The sequence below is a fragment of the Meleagris gallopavo genome, chromosome 11 (genome assembly GCF_905368555.1).
Source record: "Meleagris gallopavo chromosome 11, MGAL_WU_HG_1.1, whole genome shotgun sequence".
Taxonomy (NCBI): domain Eukaryota; kingdom Metazoa; phylum Chordata; class Aves; order Galliformes; family Phasianidae; genus Meleagris; species Meleagris gallopavo.
The window spans coordinates 14,488,869-14,515,472 of NC_139414.1; the positions used below are offsets into that span (position 1 = coordinate 14,488,869).

Here is a 26,604-nt window from a genome sequence, read left to right on the forward strand (position 1 = left end):
GACAATCTTTGTTCCCCTTCTGACATTCTTCAGCTAAACCTCAGCGTTAAAAGAACAGTTGAGACTCTTCTTTCCCTGGGGACAGATTCAGAAGAATCCAGTCTTCTCTCCCTTTCTATTCAGCTCTGGGGCTTTGTGGTGTTTTACTGTACTCTGATGCTAATGCTCCGTATGGTCTATCGCTGGGTCTTTTTCCTCTAGCTGAGGGACAGTGCTGCTGTTTCCTCCCTCCATCACTCCAGTTCTCTGTAAAGGATTTTGGGTTTTGTCAAGACCACGTGTACAAAGTGCTCTTTCTCACTTACGGGAAAGAAGTAACGGAGGTGACAAACGCAGTGTGTAAACACATTGGTGCATCCACGCAACCATCTGTGACAGAACTCACGTTTGTATTTGCTGTGTGATGTTGAGCAGATGTAATGCTGGGGGAGGAGGTGCTGTCTGTGGGCTGGAGCAGGGGCTGAGCTTTAGGGACACGTAGGTGCGTGCTACGGGCTGACTGCTGGTGAGGGATCTGGCTCTAGGAAAACTGCGCTGTCAGTTGGTGCCTCAGTTTCCCTGTCTGTATAATTAGAACTTCACCCAGTTTGGTAAATTGCCAATTATCTGATGAAAGAGGTGTTAAACAACACAAAGTATTTTGAACATCAGTGACCTTGATAAGCTCTCGCAGTCTTAGGAGACGTGGTCTGGTAAGTTTTGTCCACAAACTCTGGGATTTTTTTTCAGATCCCAGCTCCTTATCCCTGCTTCTGAGAGAATTTGACTTTCCTTTTGATTGACTGCCATGTTTTATGCATGAGTCAGGGGTTTTAAAATAGCTGTCCATGAATCCTGAGCTTCTTGAGCTTCATAACAGATCAAAGAGGAGATTCAGAGAGAAACTGAACTCTCTGAACAGCTCTGAAAGAAAACATTTCTGGCACAGAAGGAAAAATCCTTTGGGTTCTATCAGGTGCCACAGGATTGCCATAGCATTTTGCTGTGCTCTGGATGAAACTTAACAACGATTTCCTGAGTTGCCTCTTGATTGTGGTTATTTTCAGAAACTTTGGTATCACACAGTTGCAGAAATACACCACCTGGCTGTGTGTTCAGCTCCCTCTTTACTGTTACACAAATCTCAGGTAGTCTTCTGCACAGCTTTAAAGCTTTTCCCTCCTCTGGAAAAGCATCCTGGTGCTTTAATGTGTTTCTCAGGGACACCTCAGGACTTGAGGGCACTTCCCATGCCACGTGCAAAAGGCCACGTCTCCTCAGAGTGTAGGTTGGTTCAGGGAGCTCTGGTCAGAGGTCACATGCAGGTAAGTGCTAAGTAACAGGCCTGTTCTGAATGTGACTTCAGTGCCTGGTTGTTACACCTGAAAATGCAGTCAGAGGTTCGTAAGCCCTGGTTAAGTGTTGATGGCACTCCTGCATTAACCTGGCAACAACTCTGAAGCACAGTTTAAGATACTCTGAAGTTCAGCTGCAAACACTGTCGCTACCAGCTATGTGTACGTGGGTCTCACAATATTTACAACATAAAGTGAATATGTAGCAAAGGAGCAAGTGGAGGAGCTGATGCCCACTTCCCAAACCACACTGTGACTGGCACAAAACGTTTCTGCCCGAGCAAAACATCATTGAGGAAAGAGGGGACCTTTGGTGGGGGGTGTTTGTTTTTAAATAAGCTATTTTTGCACTGTTTACTGGTGTGAACTAAAATGAACTCTGTTCCTATGTTTCTTATCTTCTAATGAACACTGTGATGATTTGCCAGGGGTCTTACACTAACCGTGCCTTCCCGTTCTTAAGTCCTGTTTGCCGCAGCTATTTCTGTGGTATGGATCCCTTCCAAAGCTTTTCCCCTTATCTATTTGCATACTTAAAGAAAAAAAAAAAAAGGTAATAAACACTTGTTCCAGTTTACAAGTATTTTCTCAAAAAGCACATTGTTTCGAAAGAACTGTTCTGCTGGAAGAGAAATGCATTTCAGCCGGATCAGCTGCCTTCCCGCAGCGCTGTCAGCCTGGGCTGTTTCTCTCCACTCGGGGCTTTGTGGGAGGAGTGTTGGCTGCTGATATTTCTGCTGAAGGATTTCTTTAATACGGAGAATCAGTAAAGATGCAAAGAGTGGAGAAATGCAGGGTGCTGCGGAACTAACTCGTGGAAAAAGAATCTCTGTAGCTTTGTAGGAAGAGCACAGCTTGGTTATTTTTCTAGAGGTACAGAGGACTGCTGGGCGTGCATGTCCTGGGTGACTGCTGTGGGCTGAGGATGGCCCCCCTGTGCCAAGGACTTGTGTAGGATGAGGCTTTAAATCCATCTGAGACTGAGAATAGCATAATGCTTAATAAACACTTTGAAACCTTTTGCACTTCGTGTATTACTCTTCTTCTTCACAATGATTTTGGAAGCTGCTTAAGGGGGCCTCCTGGCAGGAGCGACTCACATAATGCAGGAGGGGCATTTGTCCTCAAACGTGCTGTTAATTTCTCATTGCCTTGAACAGGAGAAATGACATTTTCTACATTTATGATCAAAGTTATTTCAATCAATCAGAACCAAGTTGTCTTTTTTTCCTTTTCACAAAACAAATAGTGCTTTCTGCGTTTTTGTCCCTCCCAAGGAATTTATGTAATGATAAAGATCACGTCATCCATATGGACAGAAGGACTTCAGATGGGCAAGATCTCGTTAGGAGAATTGCTTTCAAGCATTTCCCCTTAGACTTGTTGCATGGTGTATCCATGGCGTGCAGTGTTATTTAGTTTTCCGCTTTAAAGTTGGGATTTGCTTGCATTTGGTACCAAAGCAAAGCTTGCTGCAGGAGGACTCCCTCAAAAAGCCAGTTGTGTTTTGGAAAGGAAGCTGTGCTATGACAGCAGTTCATCGTGTTGAAGCAGAGCTTTCTCCCTCCTTAAGTTAGCCTGATTTTGATGTCGTAAACTCCTGCCATTTCCACACGAGCAGAAATAAAGGATTTTGTTGTTTCTTAATTCTCCCACAGTCCTTCAAGTTCTCATTATTTGTTCTGTGTAGTGGCTGCTGAGTGAACGCGACCATCAGCCCAAGGGTGGACGTGTAGACAGTTGTTATTTACAAGCAGAAGTTTCGTTTCATACCTGTGTGTGTGTGCTGTCTGTAACATTTCATTTTTCAGTTTCCTTTTCGGTTGAGTGTTTTTCATCCATTTTGTTTTTGTCTTTGTTTTGTTCCCCATTCAGGAGCAATTATGTTTGCCTCTCCATATTTTAGAAGAGAAGGGTTTGACACAGGTAGCTGTGACTGTGCAGGCGCTGCTGGAGCTGGCACCCCCAAAGCAGCAGCAGCTTCTCCACTTGTCTGCTGTGTAAAGACCTCCGGGACTTTTGGGTTACCTTGGCTAAGCAGAAGGACGTCAAGACTTTACTGCCCGTGCAGTGCATCCAAACATACAGAGCTCTGTTCTAAGGAAACGAGTTTCCGTGATTCCTGACAGGAATGTTTTGCTTCGTTTCTCCATTTTTTTTGGAGACCACCACAGTTTCCAATAACGTTTTGATTAGCGATAATTTTGCCCCCTGCTGATAAATGGGTGGTGAGGAGGGCAGGGAGTTCCTGGGGCTGTCGGAGCCGGCTGTAGAAACTGACCTTGTGGGTGGAAGACATTGGTGTACAGTTTGGAAAGCTGTTCCTATAGGAATTCATTTCCTTAATTAAAAAAAAAAAAAAAAAAAAGAAGAAGAAAAAAAGAGGTGGTTGCTACAGTGGGCATGAGGGGAGTGAGACGTCATTCCTTCTCCCTGGGATTCAGAGCAAGTTTCTTTGCCTCGTGAGAACAGCAGCTCTTTCCATTTTATAAATATATATATATTTTTTTAAAAGAATTGCAGCACAATCTTAACCAGTACAGTGTTTCATATCAGGGTCAGTCCTTGTGCAGCTGTCACCTGTGTTGGCATATCCTCGTTATTGAAGATGTGTAGGAAAAAAAGGGGGTTCCTCCCCCCCCCGCAGAGGAAAAAATACTGCATGTTATCTCCATAAGAAACATCTTGGTAAAAGATGCTAAACCAGAACTGTTTGAATTTCCTGAGTAACAGTAGCACTCTTGCTGGCTTTGTGTTCTGTTTGGGCTTCAAGGCATCTATCTATGGAAACCTGTGCAAGATCGGGGGTCTCCCACCTCCTCTCACCTCCCCTTCGAGCCCTGTGTGATGCATTTGGTTACTGAGTGGTTTTGTCACATGGCTGCCAAGAATCACGTCTGCATTTCGCTGCAGTGCAGTGAGGTACAGCCTGCCGTGCAAGTCAGTTGGAAGCCATGCCCAGGTCTGCATTTGGTGGGGGCTGGAGCACCAGAGTGTCACCACTGCTGAGAAATACATCGTTTTAGGAACATAAGGACTGAATTTCCACAGGTGGGCTGCATGTTGTCAAAGCAGAAGTATTACAAAAGGTGGCTTCTATTTGTGGGCTTGGCAGGGCTTTAAATCTTTGATTGTGGGTGTTCATAGAGAAGAGAGGGATGCACTGGTTTTACACAACTGCCATTACTTTCTTCCTCTTTCTTTAACATAAAAATGGAAATTCAGTACAGAGGAACAGGAGAGGCAGCAGGCGAGTTTTGAATTACTCCTGGAAGTTAGCATGCAAAGCACAGATGGGTAGCTCTCTGTGCTCATGCCCCAGCGACAAGGCCAAGCTCTCTACCAGATCAATTACATCTTTTTTTTTCCCCCCCCCCCTAAGAAAGACCTTGGAAAATGCAGTTCTCCACCCGCACAGTTCTTTTGCTAGTTCTGATCCAGTTCAAGCATCCCAGAACAGTGTGCCACTAACATGGGTTGTGTGGGGTTTGAGACCAGCATCGTTATACTGGAAGCAGAATACATCAAGAGGATTTCATAGTATAAAGGAAGGCGAAGGAGTGAGGAATAGTGAGCTAAAAGCCATTCTTGCTGCAGTGAACCTGCCACAAGGACACTGGCAAAGACTGCTCTTAGCTGGATTTTTTCCCCTTCTGATTTGCAGCTTTGTTTCCAGTCTGTTTGCTCCATGTATGAGCGTCAGGACTCACCGTGATGCTGCTGCATCGCAGTTTCACACGACAATTCCAGGTGCTCCTTATTGGCATTGGCTGATTGCATAGCAGGTCACAAAGAACACATGAAAGGAATTTAAAATTGCACAGCTGAAAGGAGAAACCTTTTCAGTCCAAGTAGCGTGTTGCTCTGAGCTCTGCAAGAAATGAAAATGCCAACAACTTGTGTAGGGGAAGAGAGCAGCTCCGTGCAGGCCTGCTTTCCTCCCAACTAGGTTTTAAGTTTCACATAATTCCACTTGCAGGGATTGTTGGGAATTCTTGAAGGGTTACGTAAGTGTCAGGAGTTACTGCTGCAGTTTGTTGGATGGAAGGTTCTGCCACTCACAGCAAGCTGCAGCATAGCACAGATGTTTCTTGTGTGTCTCTTATGCAGTTGGAAAGAGGAGGACACTGAATTCATATTAGTTTTAACATTAGGTCATTTGGATCATATGGGAGCACGTCACTCCTTACTAGCACTCACAGCCTATGGAGTTGTGAGGGGGTTGTTTGCTTTAGTCCAGCTTCTCGCACTTACAGACAATGGAACTTAACAGTATTCAGGTTGGTGGAAGTTTGATATGTCATTAACACGAGTTCATAGGAATTGATGGGTTGGGAGGTGGGGGGTCTGAGCTGCTGGAAACGGCCGTGTTTGTTGTCTGGTTAGGACAGCCACCCTGGGCTGCAGGCAGCACACACGCGTGGCGGCTGAGCCCACAGGAAAGCAGTGTCAGTGTGGCTGGGCAGGTGCACGTCCTGAGCGTCGCCCCTGTTGTCACAAGCAGCAGCCCGCTCTGGCACTTTCAGTTGTTTGTGGCCACGTTAGGTTAACCTGCATAGCCTTGTGTGTTCATGCTGGCAGATACTGAGTGTTGACCAGATGTTTAGGACAAAAATCCAAGCCTAAAGTTTCATCGTGCGGTTTATTTAATGTGCTATACCAAAAAAACAGTTCTGTTTTGCAGACTAAGTGGGATTTTTTAGTGTGTCTATGTGCAATTTTTGTTGTGTATAAAATTCTATTTTGTGTCAAGAGGCAATTACCTTTCCTAAAATCAAGTGGCACTGGCACTGAGGAGTCCCTCACAGCATTGATGTGATGAGGTCAGAGCAGCGGGGATTTGATTCTTCCCTTGTGAAGGAGGGGACTTTGGTGGCCTGGCTGAAATAAACCACAGAGAACTTTTCACATCACCAAGAACTCCTGTGCTGTTCTCAGTTGTGACACAGTGGCAAATGGTTCTTTTTATCCTTTCATGACTATAAATGTTCCTTTGGAAAACTAAAAAAAAAAAAAAAAAAAAGTGTTTTAGGAACAGAGGTCTTCTAAAGTGAATTCAGACATTAAAAAACCTTTTTGTATAGATATCGTGATGTTTTACAAAGCAATCTAATTTTCTTACTTCTGAAAGCAGTGTAAACGTGTAATTAATAAAGGATTTTAAGGCTTCATCCCATGCTGTACGTCTGTAAATACATTCCATAATTTCTATGTCTGTTAAATATAAATATGTTTGGATATTGTACACTTTATTTTAAATTGCCTGTATTCTGCCAGTAGTGTGAACTTCTAGCACATGAATAATATAAAAGGAAACCATGGGTAATTTGAAATAAAGTTTTAAGACTTACATGAACTATTCTGCCTGCCATTTTTTGTCGTGTGAATGGATGTCCCACCTTCTGTGCCAGGTGTGTATTCACCTTCTACCTCCTCACCTCATCCTGTCCTGGGTTCACTCTGCAGTTCGTAGCCGTGCTGCACGCAGGCTGTGTGCACTCAGCTGTCCATTCAGCAGCTGTATGGCCACAGAACTGCAGCCAGCTCTGATTCCTCACCGAGCCCCATGAGACTCACAAGGAGAGCAGTGACTGAGGCAGCAGCAAATACAGCGGAGAAGCCCAGAGGAGCTGAATGGATGGCAGCATGAACAGAGCTCAGGCAAGAGCGAGTGTGCTGTTCCTGGAGGGCGTGAGTTGGTGTGGGCTGGGGCAGGTTGAAAAACTGTGCCCACCTTACCGGCCTGTATCACCCAGTGGCCAGACTTGAGGTTTCAGCAGCACTTAACACTGGAATAACAAACGTGGTTCTACTGTTGCTTTGAATATTTTTTATTTTTGAAGAAAAAATATCTCCTCCTCGTTAAATACAGGCATAGAGCTTGCTGATTTTGGAAGCAGGCTTTGCTGTGTCCATGCAGTTTGTGGGTTTGGGTGTTTGTTTTCTGTTTGAGAGATTGAGCTGTGAAATGGTTGAATTATTTCATGATTTGGTGCAGTGTTAACTTCCTACTGCCTCATTCGCTGCAGCTCTGGGCCCTTAACGAACCCCAAGAGCTGCTGTGTGACCCTGACATTGGGAACTGGGCTGCAGGGGAGCCCGGCAGAGGCTGAGGTTGATCTTTGTGATTTACATTATGTTTTGTTTGCTGAACAGCAGGTGAAGACACAAGCCAATGTCGTGCTTCAGATTTTAGCTGTTTGATTGCATTACTGAAGTGTGCCTAGAATTCAGCATAAACCAGAGAGAGACCATCCTTCCATTATATACTTTTTTCTTAGCTGAAAGTACCAGGAATAGGAGTGCATTCTGGTTTAACCAGCAGCACTCCAGTAGTAATATCCATACTTCAACTTAGAGTTTGTCTAAAGCATCTGAAATGTCAGCACTCCCTTGACAGTCAGCTCAGCCCAACAGCCAGGGGCTGGTGCCTGCCTTCCTTCCCTTCAGACGGAGTCCTGAGCCAAAGGCTCTTTGCTCGTGATCTCAGTCATCCTACTTGAACTTCAGAGCTTTTGGCACAGGTTAGCCTGGACACGAGGATGTTTGCATAGGGCTAGTAGAGGATGGTCACAAAAAGCACAGTTTGGTTTGTATGGTTTGAGCTCTCTTCTCTGTATGATTGTTAGAAACCAGCCAGCTCAGCCCCAGGGCTGATTTTGCTTTGCGCACTGTATGTGGCTGACAGTGGTGTCAGAGAAAGGGCTGCTGCCCTTTCAGTTAAATAAAGCAGGACGTTGTACCCTGCCTGCTGCCTGGTCTCCCTGCACGGGTGTTGCAAACAGGGTGGTGGGTACGGCTGTGGCACATCAGCTGTCTTTTTCCATGGCTGCTTCCCTCTGTGGGAGGGCATTTAGAGCTATTCTGTCTATGTGCTGACACTCTGCAGTACTGTGGGAATGGAAACCTGCGTGCTTTGACTGCCCTCGTGTTTACACTGCAAACCGTCAGCATTTTTCCCCTGGCTCGACCTAATGCTGACTGACACCGGGGCGAGCGCTGCCTGAGCCCAGATGTGGGTGACCTGGCTTCCTGCCCCACTCAGCCGCCGGATCCACAGCAAACCCCATCGCTTCAGCCAACACCGTGCTCTGGGGGACTGCGGAGGAGGTTCTCAGGGCAGAGCATCTCATGCTGGTGAGTTACTGAGCCGTTAGCAGAATTACTCATTAGCTGTATAAAATACTTCAGAGGATATCATGTTTCTCATTGCTTTAATGCAGTTTCCGTTTCTACTGAGGGAACGGTGTTTTTGCTGAACAAAGATCGTTCAGGGTCTTAAGTTACAGGAGCTTCACCTTAACTGTGCATCATGAACTCTGTTCTCCAGAATAGCCTGGGTTCTATCCCATGGTTTATTTTGTGCTGCTGGACACAGCAGTGCCTTACCCTGCAGAGGCCCTGGAGTACATCTGTGGCCACGTTTCTTAGCGCGTCTTTTTCTTTGCTCCAGGTTTTTCCTTTTTGCCTTTCTCATTTAACAGATTCTTCTCTTGAGCCTTCCGGAGGTTCTGATAGGGGCCGAGGTTTCTGCGGACCATTGTACCTCTCCACCAGGCCTGCAGCTGGAAGCAGGAGAGAGAGATCTCAGGGGGAAACTGGTACAGCAAAATGGCCGGAGCATCTCCTGCACTCCCCAGCTGCAGGAAGGAACCTCTGGCCCACGCTGCAGCAGCTGGGCCACGTGTCCATGTGTAAGCCAAGGGCATCTGTTGTTGGTGGCAAGAGGAAGGGAGCAGCTCTGTGACTCCATTCCTGTGTCACCCATGCAGAGGTGGCTGCTGTGATGAGCACGGCCCCGGATCATCTGAAGAGACGGGCTTTTTGTCTTCTGTTCCCTTCTTAACCCTTAACCCAGGCAGATAGCTGCTGCCTTTGTCTTTGCCCCAGGAAAAGGGACAAGTTTAATCTGGTTGGATGTGGCTCTGGGCAGCCTGGTCTAGTGGTTGGTGACCCTGCCCATGGCAGGGGGATTGAAACAAGATGATCATTATGGTCCTTTTTAACCGAGGCCATTCTATGAATCTGTCCCTCACTTGTGCCACCTCACACCAGCCAACTTTCTCAAGCCATTTTCTGCTTGAACGATACCTGTGGTGCAAGTAATTAACTCCAAGCTGCTGGTGGAGCAGCAATGCCTCAGCTTTGCTCCCCTTTACCTTCAGGATGCTCTTCAGCTCCAGGGCATCCCGTTCTCGTTTTCGTCTTTCAGCCTCTCTTTGTGCCCGGTCAGCGATGATGGCTTCCTCAAACGTCCAGCACTGCAGAGTGGCACAGGAGTTCAGCAGTCACATGAAAAACATATCCAGGGAGCACCAGGAGCCCTGTGGCAGCCCACAGGTAATGGGTAAACACAGACCTTCCTCCCCCACCTCCTTTATTTGATCTTCCCTGAATCCAGATGGCAAATGTTGCTCATTACCACCATCAGTCCTAAGGCACTGAGAGTTGCTGCCAAAGTGAAACTGCTCATGGCCTGTGTGCAATTAACCTTCTGATCCTGTGCTGTAAAATGGCTGTCTGATGGGGTCTCAGGCAACAGATGTTGGTAGGAAGGATCCATGTTCCCCCAGGATAGGTAGCAGATGATGAGTGAAAACACTTGGGACACTGAGATGACAGCATACAGAGTGAAAATGGAGCCCGCAAGCAGGGGAACATCTAACTCAGTCTCAGCTTCTCAGACCAGTGACAATAAGGAATGCCTATAAATGAATTTTTTCTAGCCCCCCTTTTTCTACACACTTTGCTCTGTGCTGCCCGCTCCGCTCTGCCTGTGTATCTGCAATCAGAGTCCTGCAGTTGACGGTACAAAAAAGGCAGGATGCAATTCTGCATGGGTCAGCACTGAGCTGCTGCTGCTGTCTTACCTCACTGGCAAATCTCTGCAGCATTTCCAGGTTCTTTGCCTTTGATTCTTTTAGGGCGTTGAGTTCTTTATCTTTAGCGTCCGTGTCATTTTCATGCTTGTCCACCCAGTATTCCAGCTTCTCTTCCACCTTCTGCAATGGGATAGAGTGAGGCTTAGCAGGGTACAAAGAGTGGCAGGGGAAAGGTTTACTGCTGTGACATGCCTGCTCTCAGGATGTTGCTAAGAATCCCATCAAATCTGCACGGTCTGTGTTTCCTTCTCACCTAAGCCTTGAAAGGATCACAACACTAGGAGTAATGATAACTTGCTGGGGACCACCATGAGGGCAACAGCACTGGCCTGGGTATGAAGACAGACTAGATTGGGCTTTCAGAGATGCATGAAGAATGGTGATGCACTGGGGGTTACATCTGTGCACAATCCTGGTGAAGTAAATGACAACCAGAAGCCATTTTTCATGTGTGTGCACAGGAAGAGGAGTTTAGGAGACAGTGTTTCACAGTGAGAGAGCTTTTATCCTGCACATCCTGACTCTCTGGCCACGCTCTGGATTAAACTTAGTGCACCAGCAATTAGGTCCCAAGGGAGAGCAGTTTGTGCTTTCTCAGGTTGTGAACTTGGCTTTGTTTCACTCATCAATAGGATGGCAGGTGTTTCTGAAACCACCACACTGATGACTTCCTCCCATTCATGACTAACTTCACCATAGCAACAGCCATCGCTGCTTGAATGGAAAAATAATCTGAGGGAAAGCATCAATCTTGTGACTGCATCACAGCTGGAGGTGCAAGGGAGATGGAGGGCATGGTCATCTGTGTGGGCCACTGCAAAGCCACCAGCTGCTGAGTGCAGAGAGGTTTGTGCTCAGGAAGTCCCTGCACTTTGAAGCAGTGATCAAACTGTGGTTCTGGAATACAGAGATCACAGTTTAACTGCTCTGAAGACACAGCACTTTTTTTGCACTGTACTCTTTTCTTAAATTACAAGCAGGCAGTGATGTTGGGTACCCTGCAATAGTACAGGTTTTCTTCTGGTCATACGGTTTACGAGATGCCCACCAGTGCTATTCACTGTGAGGAGCACTGCTGTCGACCATGGGAAAGCTCTGAACCTTTGCATTAACAGCAGAGGGACAGTCGTGGTTGTTTGCTGCTCAAGTCAGGTACAATAATCGTGAATTAGCAATTATTCAGGCCCGGTTCATCCTTAGATTAAGAAAAGGTTTAATTAGGCTGTCAGTTTCTGACCTTTCTTTCTTAATGTTCCCACTGTGCAACACTTGGGTGTGCAAAATGGACACCCTAACTTTGTGCAAGAGCACTCCTCACTGAGTTGCTGGAAATCCCAGTTCCTCCAAAGATGGTTTAAACAAAATCCCTATTAGTTGAATGCAGCTATCTGAGGGAAGGAAAAGCTGTAACTCTGGAATAAACAATGCCAGTCATTCTATGAACAGTAATTTTAAGGCAATATATCCAAATGTAGCAAGTCACAAATATGGGACAGCTGGGTTAATTAGGGCTTGAGGGGAAGTAGTAATCCAACCAGCAACCATCAGGAACCTGGTGAGTTTGATGGAGCAATAATTGGTTTTCTTTAGAAACTAATCAATGTAATGTTTATCGGTTGCCAGTTTAAGCATTAACAGGAAAAGTCACACAGACCTTGTAGTAATGCCTGAGGAAATTTTCAATCTCCATGTGCACTCGGATCTCCTCATCTGTTTTCCTCTTCAAATCCTATGATCAATGCAGACAGAAAAATGTTAGACAACACATGTGCTGGTTGCCTTTCCTGATACATTCAAACAATGGAAAGCAGCCTGGGCATCAGGGGATGGAGGGAGGACTCACAGCTTCTCACAGCACTGCCAGCAAATGACTGTGCATGAAATGTTCACAGTTCACATAATGCAGGGGAAGAGGAATGGCCTCACGATCCTGCTTCCTGCTGTGGCACTTACCAGTTCTCCTGTTGCTGGGCAGTTCTCAAACACAAGTGGAGCATGAACTTTTAGCATTAAAATGAATAGGAAAGAATATATTTTAGAACAAATCCATTTAGCTTGAAATCACCTTTAAAGGAACCAAATAAAGTTCTTCGCCTCATGTTTCCTGTTTGGGACCTGATGCAGAAAGTATTGCATCCATGTGATGGTTCCAGGAGCAGACAACATCCTGTCATCACCTAAACCCTCTGATAAAGCTTTCCTCCAGGAGAGCAGCACTCAGGATAGCCACCTCTGTGCAGAGGACAGACAGTGGCTCTGGTGAGTTTTTTTTCCATTTCTTTGGTGGTTATTTTTTTCAATAAAAAGGTTCATTCTCCATCCCATTTCCACAGATCTGAAGAAATGCTGCCTGTGCAGCTCACTGTGCTTCAGCTGTAATTCCAAGGGACAAGGATGCTTGTGGTTTTAGAGAAAAAGGATGACATGATGTAACAGTGGGGCACCAGACAAGCAGAGGCAGTGCCAGCACCCTAGCAGAGGAAGATCTTGCTAAGCAAGGATTGTTCCCAGCATAGTGCTGAGTCCTTCTGTCCTCACCTACACACAACCTGCTGAGGTGACTTTTTCCTTGCTAGGTACAGATGCTTTTCAGTAAGGGCACTGGGGAATGGTTTACCTCAATTTCCTTGTTCAGTCTGTTCTCTGCATTGCTGCACTTCTTCTGGACTTGGTGCACCTGGAGGTCTGTGCGTTTCTTCATGTAGCGGTGCTCCATGTCTGCTTTGGCTTCCATCTGTTGAAGCTCATTTTTAAGGCAGAGAATCACTTTATCTCGGTTCTAGGAGAGGAGACAATAAGCAAAAGAAGCATGAGAACAGTCCAATAATTTCAGCCACTGAGGTTAGGCTTTGTAAGTGACTTGGATTAGTCTAAGTGAGTGACTGCCTGTAGCAGGAGAGCAATACCTCAGCCTCACCTATGCTGAAGTTTTGTTTCCTCAAGTATACTTTGTTCCTTGGATTTGTTGGGCTTTGCTATTTTGTTGGTTTTTTTTTTCCCCTAGTTCTGCAGCAACTGTATAAACACAGATTAGGAGCAGATAAAAATGTAAATCTCAACTTGCTCATATGTTTCAGTGGTTCTTTCTTGAAATCTTATCAAGGAGATAGTGTCCATTTTTTCATAAGAGCACTCAGTCAGAGCAAGGATTGCCAAGGAGAGCTGGCTCTGAGCTCCCAGCACCTTGTGAGTTTGTTTACTCCTTTTTAATCAGTTTCTTTGAATAGCAGTTAAAAGTTCATTAAATCTAGGCCTGCAACTTGGATGAACCTCCTGTAACATGTAGAACTGCACTGCTAGTTAAAAAGGTCATCAAAGTCTCCCGTGCAATTATGCAAGACCAACCGTAATGCCTCTGGTCTGGCTCCCAGTTGCTCCATTACAGCCTTTCTCTTTGCTTTCCTGCCACGCTGTGATGGGTTTGATGCTCAGCAGCCAAACTTTGCAGCTGAAGATGAAATACCAAGTGCTGGCATGTACGTGGTTTGAAGCCCACATATCTTGTCTCTGAAGCACCCTTGCGTTCCTTAACAGTGTAAACATGGAAAAATGCCACAGGAAGAAGCCAGCTCAATACTGCTATGTTTAAAAGCCTTTGCAGCATGACTCATTTGGAAAGGTTTCCTTATAAGAAGTGTTTGGAACAGCTAAAAGGAAAATCCTTCCCTCTGCACCCCTTGTAGGACACAGGAACAGTAAAGTGTATTTATAAGGCTCCTGAAAATTAGAGGCCTTGGCTGATGCTGTTTGGTGGTTTTCAAAGTCAAGCGTTCAAAATATTTTGAAGATTTCCAAGATCAGATCTTTTTTTACAGCCGTATCATCATATGACTGCAGACAGCTACAGACTTGACCTGTTCATGCCCCATTCAGGTTTCCGGTAACGGCTTTTATTTTCCTTGATGTGAAATTTGGTGGGTGCTGGGAACAGTTGTGCTCCTACTCAGCAGACATGGGAGGTGACCAAAGCACTTTATCTTGAGGCTGCCTTGCTGTATTGTGGTGAAAACGTGTCTAAATTGCAGGGCTGGCATAGAGATCAAGGAGATGCTAAAGGAAAACACCGGTTTTGTGGCCCTGAGGCTCAGCTGCTGAAGTCAGTGCTGCAGTGCTATCTGTGAAGGGTCTGGAAACAGGTCAGAAAAGAAGGGTTCTTTTCTGTAGGCTTTTCATGTAGGCTACAATGAATTCAGAGAGGTGGGGCAGAGCACGAACACAATTTTTTATTTCTTATTTTGATAAAGCGGAGGAAAAACCACTTTTGATTTCAGAGCCCCAGGCCTCAGCCAGGAAGGGAGCTCGTCTGCTCTGTTTTCTTTGCTGTATGGCATGTTTGTGGTTTGGATTTGGTGTTACAAAACGTCTTCATTAGAAGTGGGAGTCTGGGGGCTTGATTACACAATGCAAAGCAGACGGGAAGCGAAATGCAAAACCCTGTGGGTGTTTACAGAAATGCATTCACTTGGAGGGAAAGTGGGCTGCAGGCATGTGGGCAGCTACTGCAGCCCAGCTGATGGGGCTGGAGCTGCAGGGCTGGGGCGTGTTGGGTGTTAGGTTGCACACAGCAGATGCAGCTGCTGCCCCCAGCCCATGGAAACCACCTGTGGTTGTGCTGTGCCCTGAACTTCAGGGGCAGGGGCTGGGAAAAAGAGTTAACATCTATTCATTTCTGGTTTATCACAGCAAAGGGCCCTATGAGGACACAGCGTGCTTTCACAGCTAATGCAGTAAACCTCTGGGCTGCTTATTTGGGATGACTTCAGCTTTGAATCTGCCAAACTAGCAATGCAAAATCATAAATCATGTGTCCTGAACTATCACGAAACTGGCAGAGAGCAAGATCAAAACCCAGGAAATAGTTGTTACCAGCCAGTCTGCTCTGCTAGCAGGCAAACAAGCCGTTCTCTCAGATCTCTCAGCTCACAGACACCAGCTCAGCGGCCTGTCTGCTGCTGTTAGCCAGCACCATAGAATTCTGACCAAAAAACATTGTTTGGTGGCAAAAGCAACAGTACTTTGCTGGACAAAGTATGCACATTTTGTGTTTTCACTTACTTTTGTTTATCTCCTGCAAGTGCCCCCTAGATCTCTCCATTCTTCCACAGCAATGAATATTTGCAGTCACTTAAAATGCAGCTGGCTACAAAATTAGCAAACAGGAGCTATGTGCTGGCAGCTGGTGAGCCTGCGCTGTGCCTTGCTGCCTGCCTTCCTGCTTCCATGCTCAGGGTGGATGAGCTTTTCACTGGCAGCTGTACAACCTTAGCCTGCAAAGCCTGAAGATATGCTTAGATCTACACACCTGCTGCAGCCGGGACTTGCAGGCCCTGAAAGCACAGCATGCAGCCCTACAGACACGTCTGTCCCAGCTGCCAGAACACCCCTGGGCTGCACAACCCCCAGAGATGCTTCAGCTGGAAGGACGACAGGACTGACAGGTCACCCGGCCTCCCAGTGTGATGATTTGTAACGTCCATCTTCATTGCAAGGGAGCTGAACTAGATAGCATTGAATGGTTCCAGGTTTGGCTCTATTGCAGCAGCTCTGCATCCTGCTGAGCTGCTCTGGGGGCTGACGTGGTCCCAGGACCATCACAGATCTCCTGCCTTCCACTGGAGTCATCTGGTACATTTCTCCAGTGTAAACACAGAGCAGTGTGTGGGTATGAGTTTACCACAAAACCTACAGGTCATAAAAAGCATCTGAGTGAATAGCAATGCAAGAATTTAAAGGTAACGTCTCTTAAGTTTTTCTTCTAAACATTATCTTATCCAACATCAACATTTTTGTTTGTACAGAATGTCATCACTGCTCCAAGGAACCTGCATGTTTTTCTGCATGTTAGAAAATAAACACTGTAGATGCAAACAGAATTCCTGCAGCCAAGTGACACGGAGGAGTAGATCTAACATCAGACTGTTCATCGCAGCAGCTTTCGAGACAACAGTGTTTTCCAAAAGGAAACAAAATAAGTGAAAACATTTAGCATTTGATTTGTGTTCTATTAGAAAGAAAAATGAGCTGAGCCAGCTAATACAGCTTTAATTAGCATCTCATTAAGAAATAGCAAGGCTGAAAATACACACAAACAACATGCGTGAAGCAAAGACCACATTTTTCTGGTTCCATGATGAGATTTGCTTGGTTTTGTGTTCTCAGCCACTGGACTGGAGACAACCATGTAGGCTTTTGTCTAAAGGCCTATATATTGCTACTGTTCAAAATACTCCAAAATCAGCAAGCTGTATTTCTGCTCCTAATTAGTTGGCGAGGTGACAAATCCTGCAAGTGTCTGTAAAATTGCCTATGGGAAAATCCCATATGAAGCAAATAGAAATTATTCTCCCTTGGGAGACAAAGTGAGACACCATTATTTTTGGCACAGGAGGAAAGCACTACTTGAAAGTAGTCTTGTCTTTGATTTGTTATCAAAGCTGAAGCTATAAGGAAGCCCAGGAAAAGACTTTTAAGCTGGAAACATAAAACTAAAATCCCAGATGGGTGCAGATCCCATTTGATGAGGCAAAAAGCAAGAATCAAATTAGCAGAAAGTACTAAAAGGACACAGAGAGGAGCATGTCCTCAGTGTGGGAGCTACACATTTGTATGACTGTTAGAGCTAGGAGAGGTGCAAGGCAGGACAAACACCAGGGCTGACTGTGCAGTGCCAGGATGGGTTCGAATCTGTAGGGAGAAAAATAGTGCACACCAAAAAAAAAGAGCACTTCATCCCTCACTCCTCTTTCAGTTTCCACAACTGTTCTTTCTTGGTATTCCTCCTAACTTGCTATCTTTCCACATCTTTCAGTGACTCCTTTCTCCTTTCTGTTACGTCCACAGTTTATTTCTAGTGCTCTTTTCATCCTGCTGCATTTCCCAGTGTACGTTCCGCATTTCCAAGATCTCTGCTGGTAGATGAGGACTGACGTAAGATAATTTTCCAATCTTGTACATTCCTGCTTTCTTCTCTGCTGTTCTGTTTTAATATCTCCTCTGGACTTCTGGTGCACGTAGATAGCTGTACATATTTCCAGTGTCAGTAGATCCTTCCTGTTTTTAGAACCATCCAGTTATTTACAATTAAACCTTCCACTACACGTGCATCCAGGCTGCCAACATAAAACCTTCATCTTATATAAGCTGTACTTCAGCAGCATGTCAGCAGCTTGAAATTCCTCTGTGCAGCCAAATGTTTATTGGCTTGTTGGCCACTCTTCTGTCCAAGGACAAAATTCTTAGTGATGCGTTGTCTTTCTTCAGATGCCTTGCTTTCCTCTTCCTCTGTAATGAACCAAATGCCAGATTCTTCTTTCTTTCAAGCCTTGTATAGCTCTGACCTTGCCTTTCTTTAGCTTGTTTTTCATCTCACGCTCTTTTTCCTCACCTCAGCAGAAACAGGTTAAACTTGCATGTTTCTTCACCGAGCTGAGTGCTTTTACTCTTTAAACATGCATGGTCTGAGCTGTCTGGTAAGCATCACAGTGACCAGGGATATGCCATTAAATTGATCTGCTCTTGTGCAGCAAGTCTGATGTGTCCAGAATGCCCCTGATCTATTATGCATGCACAGACAATTCACGTGCTGCAGACAGAAAGGCTGAAGCTTTCCACACAGATAAAGTTGATGGGGTGTGTGCAGTAACATTGACCTGCCCTTGCATAGGGCTTGTGTATTTGGGATTTTGTTATATGTGGAAGCCTAGGAAATAGATGAAAATTATGATATTTTTCTCTGACAAAACTGCAGGTGGAAAAATGGCTTGTCCTTATGCCTTTTTGACACTTTATTTCTTAATCCCTCACTGTCAGTTTTTCTTCTGTGCCAGGTGTCATGTCTGCATCATTAAGTATGACAGAACCTTAGATCCTGCTGTCTGCAGCTAATCTCTTGGCTGCAGTTGTAGCAGCACTCACTCACGTCCATGCTTTGCAGTGTTCTTCCTCAGCACTGTTTCTGAGGTGTTCTGACTTCATCAGAGCCTTTCACAATTATAAGCACTTTGAGTTTCTGCTTGAATAGCATTGAACAGCATTCTTAAATTCATTAATAACTATATTCAGACTATAAATCTGTGTTGCAGTTATTCTGCTTCTATATTCTTAAATGATGGATTGCTATGTATGCTGCATCCTCTCATCTGAGTGCTAGCTCCTGGGCAGCAGGAGCAAGCTTGCTAACACACTTCCCCCTGGCACGATGCCCAGTGTTAAGTAATCTCACCTGAAGTTCTATTTCAGTTTCTTTCTTGACATCTTGCAGCTGTTTCTGGAGTGACTTGATCTCTTTCTTTCCTTCCTCCTCCCTGAAGGAAAATGGGAGAATACAGTTATGTGAAATATCAAGAAAAACAAGAGCTGTGTACCTAGCTAGAGAATTTTCAGACTCTTTATACATTGCTGCACCTAGCTGAACACTGCCCAAATAACCTGCTCACTCAGTGAGTTTGTTAGAGCTGAACTAAAAGAAGTGAAAAGCTTGCCCTGCTTCAGTGCAGAGTAAACGCTTGCAGCTGCTTCCAGTGTTTGAGGAATAGAAAAGGCATTCATCTCTTCGCTCTGAACTTCAGTGTTGAAAGCAGTATGTCTTCAGGTCAGAGAGAGATCTCACCAAATCTAGTAACTTCTTGGTAAGTAAATCCTGAAAGAAGGGATGTATGGATTAAGCAGGGAGGATGGGAATGAAAGGGAAAGTGAAGCAGAAACCTAGAGAACCAAGCCAAAACCTACAGGGGTGTTTAACAGTTTAAAACAAAAAGGATGCAATAATGTTGTAGGTCTCATTATTTCACTTTCCTTTGAGGGCTTTCCCAAGCTTTTATGCTTATCGTTTGATCTAAAGCCAGTAAGAAGAATTGCTGCCTGAGGCTTTGTACCCTATCCCCACTTTACAGTCAAACATGCATTTCATTTTGGGAGTACTTAGCTGGGTAACTCTACTACAGAAGTTCCTGATAAGGAGTCCCAGCCTTATTGCAAACTGCTTTCAGACTGGTATATTGACACAAAACCAGACAAGTATATGGTATATTTAAATACAGATCAAGTGTATTCAATGAAAGGAATGTATAGCAGAACAGATAACACAGTGCTTAGATATGGTTGATAGAATGGAATAAAAATTATTATTTCCTTAGTGATGATAAGTTGTATGCCCCTTTCTAACTCTAGTATTGAATAGTGATTCCACAAGCAACTGCTACTTTCATTTTTTGCTTTCTGACCCTTCCTTGGAAAAACAATAAATCCCTTGGTTTTAGATGCTGGAAGAGGTGGCTTTTGTGTTCAAAAGACAATTGGCTCTGCCACCATCTGTGCTAGCCCTGCATTGGAAAAAGGGAGCACATTAGCATTTGGGTCAAAGCAGATCCTCCTGGGCATCGTATAACCTGAAGTCCGTATGTTGCTGACCCTGGCTTGAACAGATTATTTGCTACTCTGGCTTCCTCTGGGGACAAGGAGTTGAAGGTCAGAAAAGTCCTACATCACATTATGTTTTAATTGATACGGAGCAGTGTTTGCATTAATGCAGATGCTGGTGTCCACTGTGGTCCAAGCTCAGACAATTCCCAGGTCAGATTAGCATCAGTACAGTCAGTTATTTCTCTCTCCAAGGGCAAATGCAATTTGTGAAGTACTCAGATAATTCAAGCTGAAAAAGAATCCATATCTTGATGTAGGATTTGTTTTTGTTTTCCTTGTATATGGTATAAGGGGGGAAAATGGGCTTTGGCTCCAAACCACTAATCAGAAAAGTAGAGAACACAACTCTGACCTGATGAGGATATCATTCAAGTTGCTTTTCTTTGCCTTCTCTCTCCCATTAGCTTCTATTAGGCTATCAAATGTTCCTGATTCCTCCATCTTCTTCATAGTGGCTGTAATTACATCACTCGCATACTGCCTGCCAGAGAGAAAATGAACACAACAGTAATTTATAGGTGTACACTGATACCACAGTGTCTGCCATCTTTATCAATGATTTTTTTTTTTTTTTTTTTAAAAAAAAGAAAATGCAAGATCCCATTTCTGTTCTTATGACTTAGCAAACCCAAGTGTGCCTCTCCTATGGCACTTGCTGCTTCCAGCTCTAGAGAACTATGAGAACTATGTATCTGGAAGATGGTCCAAGTTTATAACTTCAAATTGTGGTCTGAATGTTACTCCAGGAAATAGTGAAGAGGTGCAGATGTACCCATGTCGTGCCAGCTTGTGCTGCCATCAGGAAGAAGGCTGCAGCAGTAATGGCAGCTAGATGGATCTTGGAAGATGAGATTTGGGGACACAGATGTGTCTATGGAGGGACATCTGGGTGCCAAAACATCCTGGTGCAGCCCTAAGACAATCCTAACAAAGATGTGGGCTTGCCCAAGTTGTTGAATTTCATGGTGCATATGGTATTTATATTTTAGCTGTATGTTCCTCATTTGTGTCAGGATTTTCTTGAAACTCTTTGTTAAAACATTAGTGGACAGAAGCCAGGATGTAGAAAAGTGCATACAGAATGCTCAGCTTCCCAGTCTGTCTTTTAAATCAAAGGCTGCTGGTATTTCTGCAAATCGAGGCACTTGATTTAGAGCAAAAATGAAAATTATTTGGAAAAAAAAAAAAACAGAACTTATTTTGGTTTTACTTTTATAGACATTGATTGTTCTATAAAGCAGAATGGTTCTAGCTGCCATAGAGACTCCTTATGCCCTACAGAATAACTGAGTTCATGAAACAACTCTCAGACCCAGCCTTGAGCGTTCATATCTGCCAGGGAACCTGGCTCCCTGCACCTGACCTCAGCACTGACTGCATTCTGGGATGAATTCTACTCAAACAGCCATTATTAATTGGGTAGTAAAGTAAGCTTATTGTCAGTACTTGGCATACAGAGGCAAGCAGGAGTCAGAACTAAATAGTCTCTGAGGCCAGACCCCAGTGCTCTCCTTAGAAATAGTCATTCTAGATCATTGACTCACATGACTGGGAAACCTCAGCAGTGGGAGAGTGGGAAGCCTGTATTTTGCTTTGCAAAGATAGAGAGAGAACTTTGCAGGTGTGAGCATCCCCCACAGGCATCACATTCGTGCTTCACTCACCTGTCAGCCTGAATTTTTCTGAGATTATCTGCAGACAGAGCACTGCGTTTCATGGCCCTTGTGGAAAGATGATGGGCTCTTTTTGGATCCTCACAGTTCCCCAGCTGCTGCTTATGTTCAGCACCTTTCAGAGACTTCGAGGTAACAGTTTCCCCCCTCCCTTGCCTTGCAGAGCTAAGCTCTTGATACTTAAGGTTCAGCACATTCTGGGTGTCTGTGATTTCTTTCATTTTCTGGCTGTTGATCTAAAAAAGAGTAAGAGAAACCTGCTTGCACGTTGAGCAATAGGAACACACCCTCTGCAGCTTTATGTGGGAGAAAGAAGAATTAATAATAAACAAGAATCCACCTATACTACGACCAGTTGATGATTCTACAAAGAACCGAATAGCAGAAACGTTTGTCTAGGTTAGATTTGAGCACCCAATTTAGACTTATTGAAGTTGATGGGAGCAAAAGGCCAAAAGTGATGGGACTAGAAAAGGCTCCAGAAGGTCAGTTCGCCTGCCCCAATAGGTGATGATTCAGACATTTGTCTGATACATTCTTAAAGACCCCCGGCCACAGAGACTATATGCCCTCCAGTCAGTACCAGCTTGCCACTAGTGAAAGGAAGCTATTTCTGAAACTTAAGCAGCTGAGCCCCTGACTTCTTGTCCCAGTCTCTGTAGACACAGAAAAAAAGTCTTCCTTCCTTCTTTGCAGCAGCTTTTATGTACAGGAAGCTTGTTAGTCTGTTTCTCCTCAGCCTTTTCCCTATCTCGGCTTGTCTTAGCCCTGCCTGTCACGAAGGCCTTTGCTTACAGTGTAGTTGTTATAACAAGAGCTGATCTTAGCCTGTCACTAAGTACTTAATAGCAGTACCACCAGAGCCAAATAATGCAGAGGCTTCCAGCCTCATCCTAGCCCATAGCTGCCTACTGCCCACCCTGGCTGCTTGTGAAATGGAAAAAAAAACTCACTGACAGGAAATATTTTCCAGCAAGAAAAGAAAAAATAATTATATTTTTAGCAGTCCAGATCACAGCACAACCACACAAATGTTTGTGCCAACACAGCACAGAGGTCAGAGTGAAAACAAGAGGTCAGAGCAGGAACAGTGCATGCTAGCAGTAATTCCAAGAAGGCCCTGATGGAGAAAGGCTCTGTTCGTGTTCTGAAGTCCTGCTGTGGTCAGTGGGGACAGTGTGCAGGGCACTGCAAAAGGCTGATCCTCCTGAATGCAGCATACAGCTCAGGAGGGGAGGAAGCAGCCCCTGGACTGCATGACTCACCACTGAGTACAGAAGGAGACCGAGTGACTCCATGCTTAATTTTTGGACAGTTAAATTTACATGAAATGAATTTCATGCAAAGTATACGGAGACCTATGAAAATTACATGGTTAATTAGGAGGAAGAAAAAGGGGTTTAAATAGTTTGATGGTGAAGGCTGTATTACTGAAATAACTATTCTAGACAAACAAATAGCTTTAATATCATGTAGATTTTATGGATGCTGTAATAGGTGTTTGTAATGTCTGGGAAAGCTCAAGACAGGCTATAACTGGATTATCTGTAAACAGTAGAGAATTAAGCACTAATAATTGCCAAAGAACTACAGGAGAGCAAGGAGACTGTAAATTGCATGTGGTGCCATCCGTGCAGTCCCTAGCTGTTTATCTTTTGCTGGTCTTTTGCCCAAATCTAGCAGACAGAAAGGCTGCTTCCTCTGGGGAATGCACTGCATGAAGCAGTCTACAAGAGTCCCTGATTTAAGAAGAAGCAACACTGTGGCTAAGGCTCTAAAAAATGCCAGCACTTGAATATGTCAGTATATGAAATGTCAATCAATGAAAATGCCACAGATCTGTTGGGCTGACAAAAAAGGGTGCTTTTCAAACACAGGTCTTCTACAAACACAGTGACACCAGATAAATGTAAACTGAGAACAGGGACAAGTAGTGAATTACAGAACACCAGAGTTGGGAAGTAGCTTCCCCAGAGCCATTTTCTGTTTTCTAAACTGTTTCCTCCTTGATCTGTATTTGCATCTTTAAGAAACTACTGAGGATTGTATTCTATGGGAAAACTGTGTCTTAAGAAATTACTTAGTAAAAATGAGCCTCTGTGTTTGCAGAGAAAAACTAAGTGTACCTGTCGGAGGTCTATCATCCTATCATCCTCAGATTGTGTGAAGGGGAACAGCTCCCACCATTCTCGAGATCTGCTCTTTCTGTGTTTTGCTGCTGCTGGCACAGCAGAGCTTTCACACCCACATCTGTGAAGGAGAAACATCCTCGGCAAACAGGTGAGACTGGCTCACCGTGCTCTTCTAAGGAGAGGAGTGCCCTCTATTGCACAGCCTAAGCATTGCTCACGCCCTAAATTCACTATCAAGCAGCTTCTGCTGATGATTTATTGATTTACTTTCCTCTTCCATTCTTAATTGATGCATTAGGCAGTGAAGGTCTGAAAATTTGGATCTCAGGTTTTATTTCCATCCAGGTCACACTCTTTTTTTTCCATCGTTTTGAGTTAAGCAAATTTCAAACTCTTTTTTTAACTTGAAAACAGCCTGCTGTATCACTTAGATATTTGAGAACAGAACTTAAAGCAGTTTACCCCTCAAGATGATCCCACCTTATTTTTTGTGTCTATCACATACTCTTAACAGCCACCATACATACAGAAAACAATAAACCTCTGCCTGAGCATAGATCTTCTCTGTACTTTATAACTCTCCCCAAAACCACTTAGTTATGGTGCTATTAGAAATCAACTAATTAATAACAGACATTAATAATGAGAAGTTACTAATACATTTTGAAGGGAAACCTTTCTTAATTTGTTGTCTGTGGGGACTAGAGGAGCCTCAGCATGCACTTAGAGTATCAGAATGACCCTGATTTGGGGTACTTTCAAAGTTCTTTAGTAATTTAGAAATGGTTATGCACTTATATAAGACTTTAGACACGTTTATTTCTCCTTGATCCTTTACTTGTCATCTAACCTTGAAGGTTTTAAAACTAAGCCTCGGAACCTCGTCTTAGGTCACCAGGGTCCTTTGCACAGCCTTGCCAAACACTTCTCAGTGCTGCTGCAGTACAGATATTAAAACTGATCATCTGTGTTCTTTCATTGCTTCTTCCCTGAAAGGTCATGGAGCACTCTGCAGAAAAAAATACCTGAGTGGCTATTTAAAGAATGCTAATAGAAGACATAAAAGACAAGAATTAAAATGAGAGGTATTTTCTTAAAGAGCAAGAGGCACATACATGGCTGGTGTCTGTCTTGCCCTCATGTGAAAATGGCATGATGTAGCCAAGGATTGTGAGCTGATCAGCACAGTTCTCCAGCACAGCACTAAGCAGCAGAGCTTCCAGCCGAGTGAGTTTCTCCATTCCTTTAGCGTCTGTCTTCTTGCTAAGAGGAACAAAAACAAGAGGTGCCCATGAGAAAAACAGCATGGTGTTAGTAACAGTAGTTTAAATTAAAGGTAGACCTGAAATAGCCTTGATTGCAGCCTTCTATATACTTCCCTAGCTTTGTTTATAGCTTTTCATACACTGTTTATAAGAGAAGCTGTGCTCTGCTAATGGCTGCATTCAGGGGCAGCGGGAATGTTTAGCTTTCACAAAACAAAGCTGTGGTCCCTCCTGCAGCAGATCTGGGAGAACAGGCTGAAGAAATGCAGGATGAGGTGGCCTCGTTTGGCTGCTCTACCTACAACTGCATTTGTGCCATCTGTAAAACTCTTGCATAAACACATTCTAGGCCTGCAGAATATTACAGTCCAATCTGTAAGCACACCACGTAAATCACTCATAATCTGTGTAACAAACTACAAGTGTCAGTTTTCCTTTCTTTTCAGACTCAGAATTAATGACAGAGTGGAGATGCAAGTTCTGCTTTTGCATGAAGTCAGAAAATGTATCTTTCTAGCTAAGAGGCACTAATAAAATTCTTTTTAAAAATCTTTTTAAGAAATCCACGATGTACATTCTGAGTTTAAATAACACAAGAATAATCTAATACATGCAGAGGGCTAATGCTAAAAATACGGTGGGAAAAAAAAAAGATTTCTTGTGAGAGCTCTTATAGATGATGACGACAGCATTCTTGAAAGAAAAAATAACACAGCTCTCATAGGAAAAAGTGACTTATTTGGAAACAAAGGAGGATGCAATAGCTTCTCCTCTATTTCACGAATAACTTCTGTCCAGGAGAGAATTAACTCAAGCTATTAATGTCTGTTAGGACAACTCACAGCTGGAATGCTTCTCGAAAGCCTGCTGGTTTGCACCTCCCATATATCTCCTGTTATAGACATGGACTCACTCAGCAGATGCCAGTGCCAAAGCAGCTCGCCCTGCCCGGGCTTATGTTAACTTGGAAGTGAGAAGGAAAACATTGTCTGGGGCACTTAGGAACGTGACAAGCAGTGAGTGAGGCCTCACGCTCTCAATCCAGCCACTGACATTGACCTTACTCATGGTGCTTTGCTGATGCTGCTTCATTCAGCTCTATTAATAAAAAAGAGGTATATATGAGGGACTCCGCTTACCCCGAGAGCTTGGGCTGACATTCTTTCCCTGCTGATTTAAGGGGAAAGAAAAACAGATGAAGAAATATATTTGAAAACAACCACGGAAGAGGTGTGGCCAGCTGTCCCTTTGAGGATTGCAGCTCCCTCTGCTGTGTGAGATTCCTGGACACACACTTCTCCCATCCTGCTGCCTGCTTAACTCCAATAGCTCCACAGGCAGCATTTTGTGGCAGCATTCCTCTCATTTATTCAAGGCTATACCGATCAATTCCAGTGAGTGAATCCAAAGCTGAGGATGTTGCATCTCTTCCAGCTCGGTTTCACAGATGTGGTGGCAAAAAGAGATTCTGAATTGCCACAGAGGCAGCAGCTGGGCCGCGAACCAGAGCTATCTTCCCTTTCACCAAAAAACAGGCCGGTATTTGGCGCCTTACAAAACCCTGCCTACCCTACTGTTGGAACAAAGCTTTAGGGACCGTTTATTGGTCAGCTGTGACATCTCCACCGCTGCAGTGACAGTTATTCAGTCGGACCTGGCTGTTCCTTACCGCCACCCCCCTCCCGCCGTGCCTCACCCCCGCCGCAGCGCCGTCCCGCCGCCCCTCACACCGCAGCGGCGCTCACCGCGACTCCGTCTCCATGGCGACCGCGGCGCCCCGCGAGGCTGCCCCAGTGAGTGCCTGCACGGAGCGGGTGCCGAGACCCGTCCCCGAAACGCCGCCCGGAGCAGGATGGGGACGTGGGGACAGAGCGAGGGACGGCGAAGGACGGCGCGTT

The 26,604-nt window shown here is 44.6% G+C and overlaps 2 protein-coding genes across 17 annotated transcripts in view; one reads left to right on the forward strand and one right to left on the reverse strand.

Moving 5' to 3' along the window:
• Positions 1–6,690, forward strand: part of LRCH3 (leucine rich repeats and calponin homology domain containing 3) — a 51,440-nt gene extending 44,750 nt beyond the window's left edge. For 9 of the 14 annotated variants that reach the window (XM_085232621.1, XM_085232626.1, XM_085232618.1 and 6 more), the window contains one exon: positions 1–3,287. In XM_085232621.1, the coding sequence (XP_085088747.1) occupies positions 1–201 (201 nt within the window). In that variant the 3' untranslated portion in view covers positions 202–3,287. The other 5 variants (XM_085232619.1, XM_085232627.1, XM_085232632.1 and 2 more) reach the window with 2 other exon arrangements.
• DRC9 (dynein regulatory complex subunit 9) lies at positions 5,958–26,593 on the reverse strand. Of its 3 annotated transcripts, none has more exons than XM_085232636.1 (10): positions 26,452–26,593; positions 24,557–24,704; positions 21,301–21,545; positions 19,989–20,117; positions 18,438–18,519; positions 12,834–12,995; positions 11,871–11,945; positions 10,205–10,336; positions 9,494–9,595; positions 5,958–8,899 (listed from the first exon to the last, which is right to left on the reverse strand). In XM_085232636.1, exons 1-10 carry the CDS (start codon positions 26,466–26,468, stop codon positions 8,762–8,764), a joined length of 1,230 nt encoding a protein of 409 aa, XP_085088762.1. In that variant the 5' UTR covers positions 26,469–26,593; the 3' UTR covers positions 5,958–8,761. The 3 variants fall into 3 exon arrangements, with proteins under 3 accessions (XP_085088762.1, XP_085088763.1, XP_085088761.1); XM_085232637.1 differs by having other exon boundaries at positions 26,403–26,527; XM_085232635.1 differs by lacking the exon at positions 26,452–26,593 and having other exon boundaries at positions 5,958–6,335; positions 8,724–8,899.
• Between the last annotated feature and the right edge of the window lie 11 nt (positions 26,594–26,604).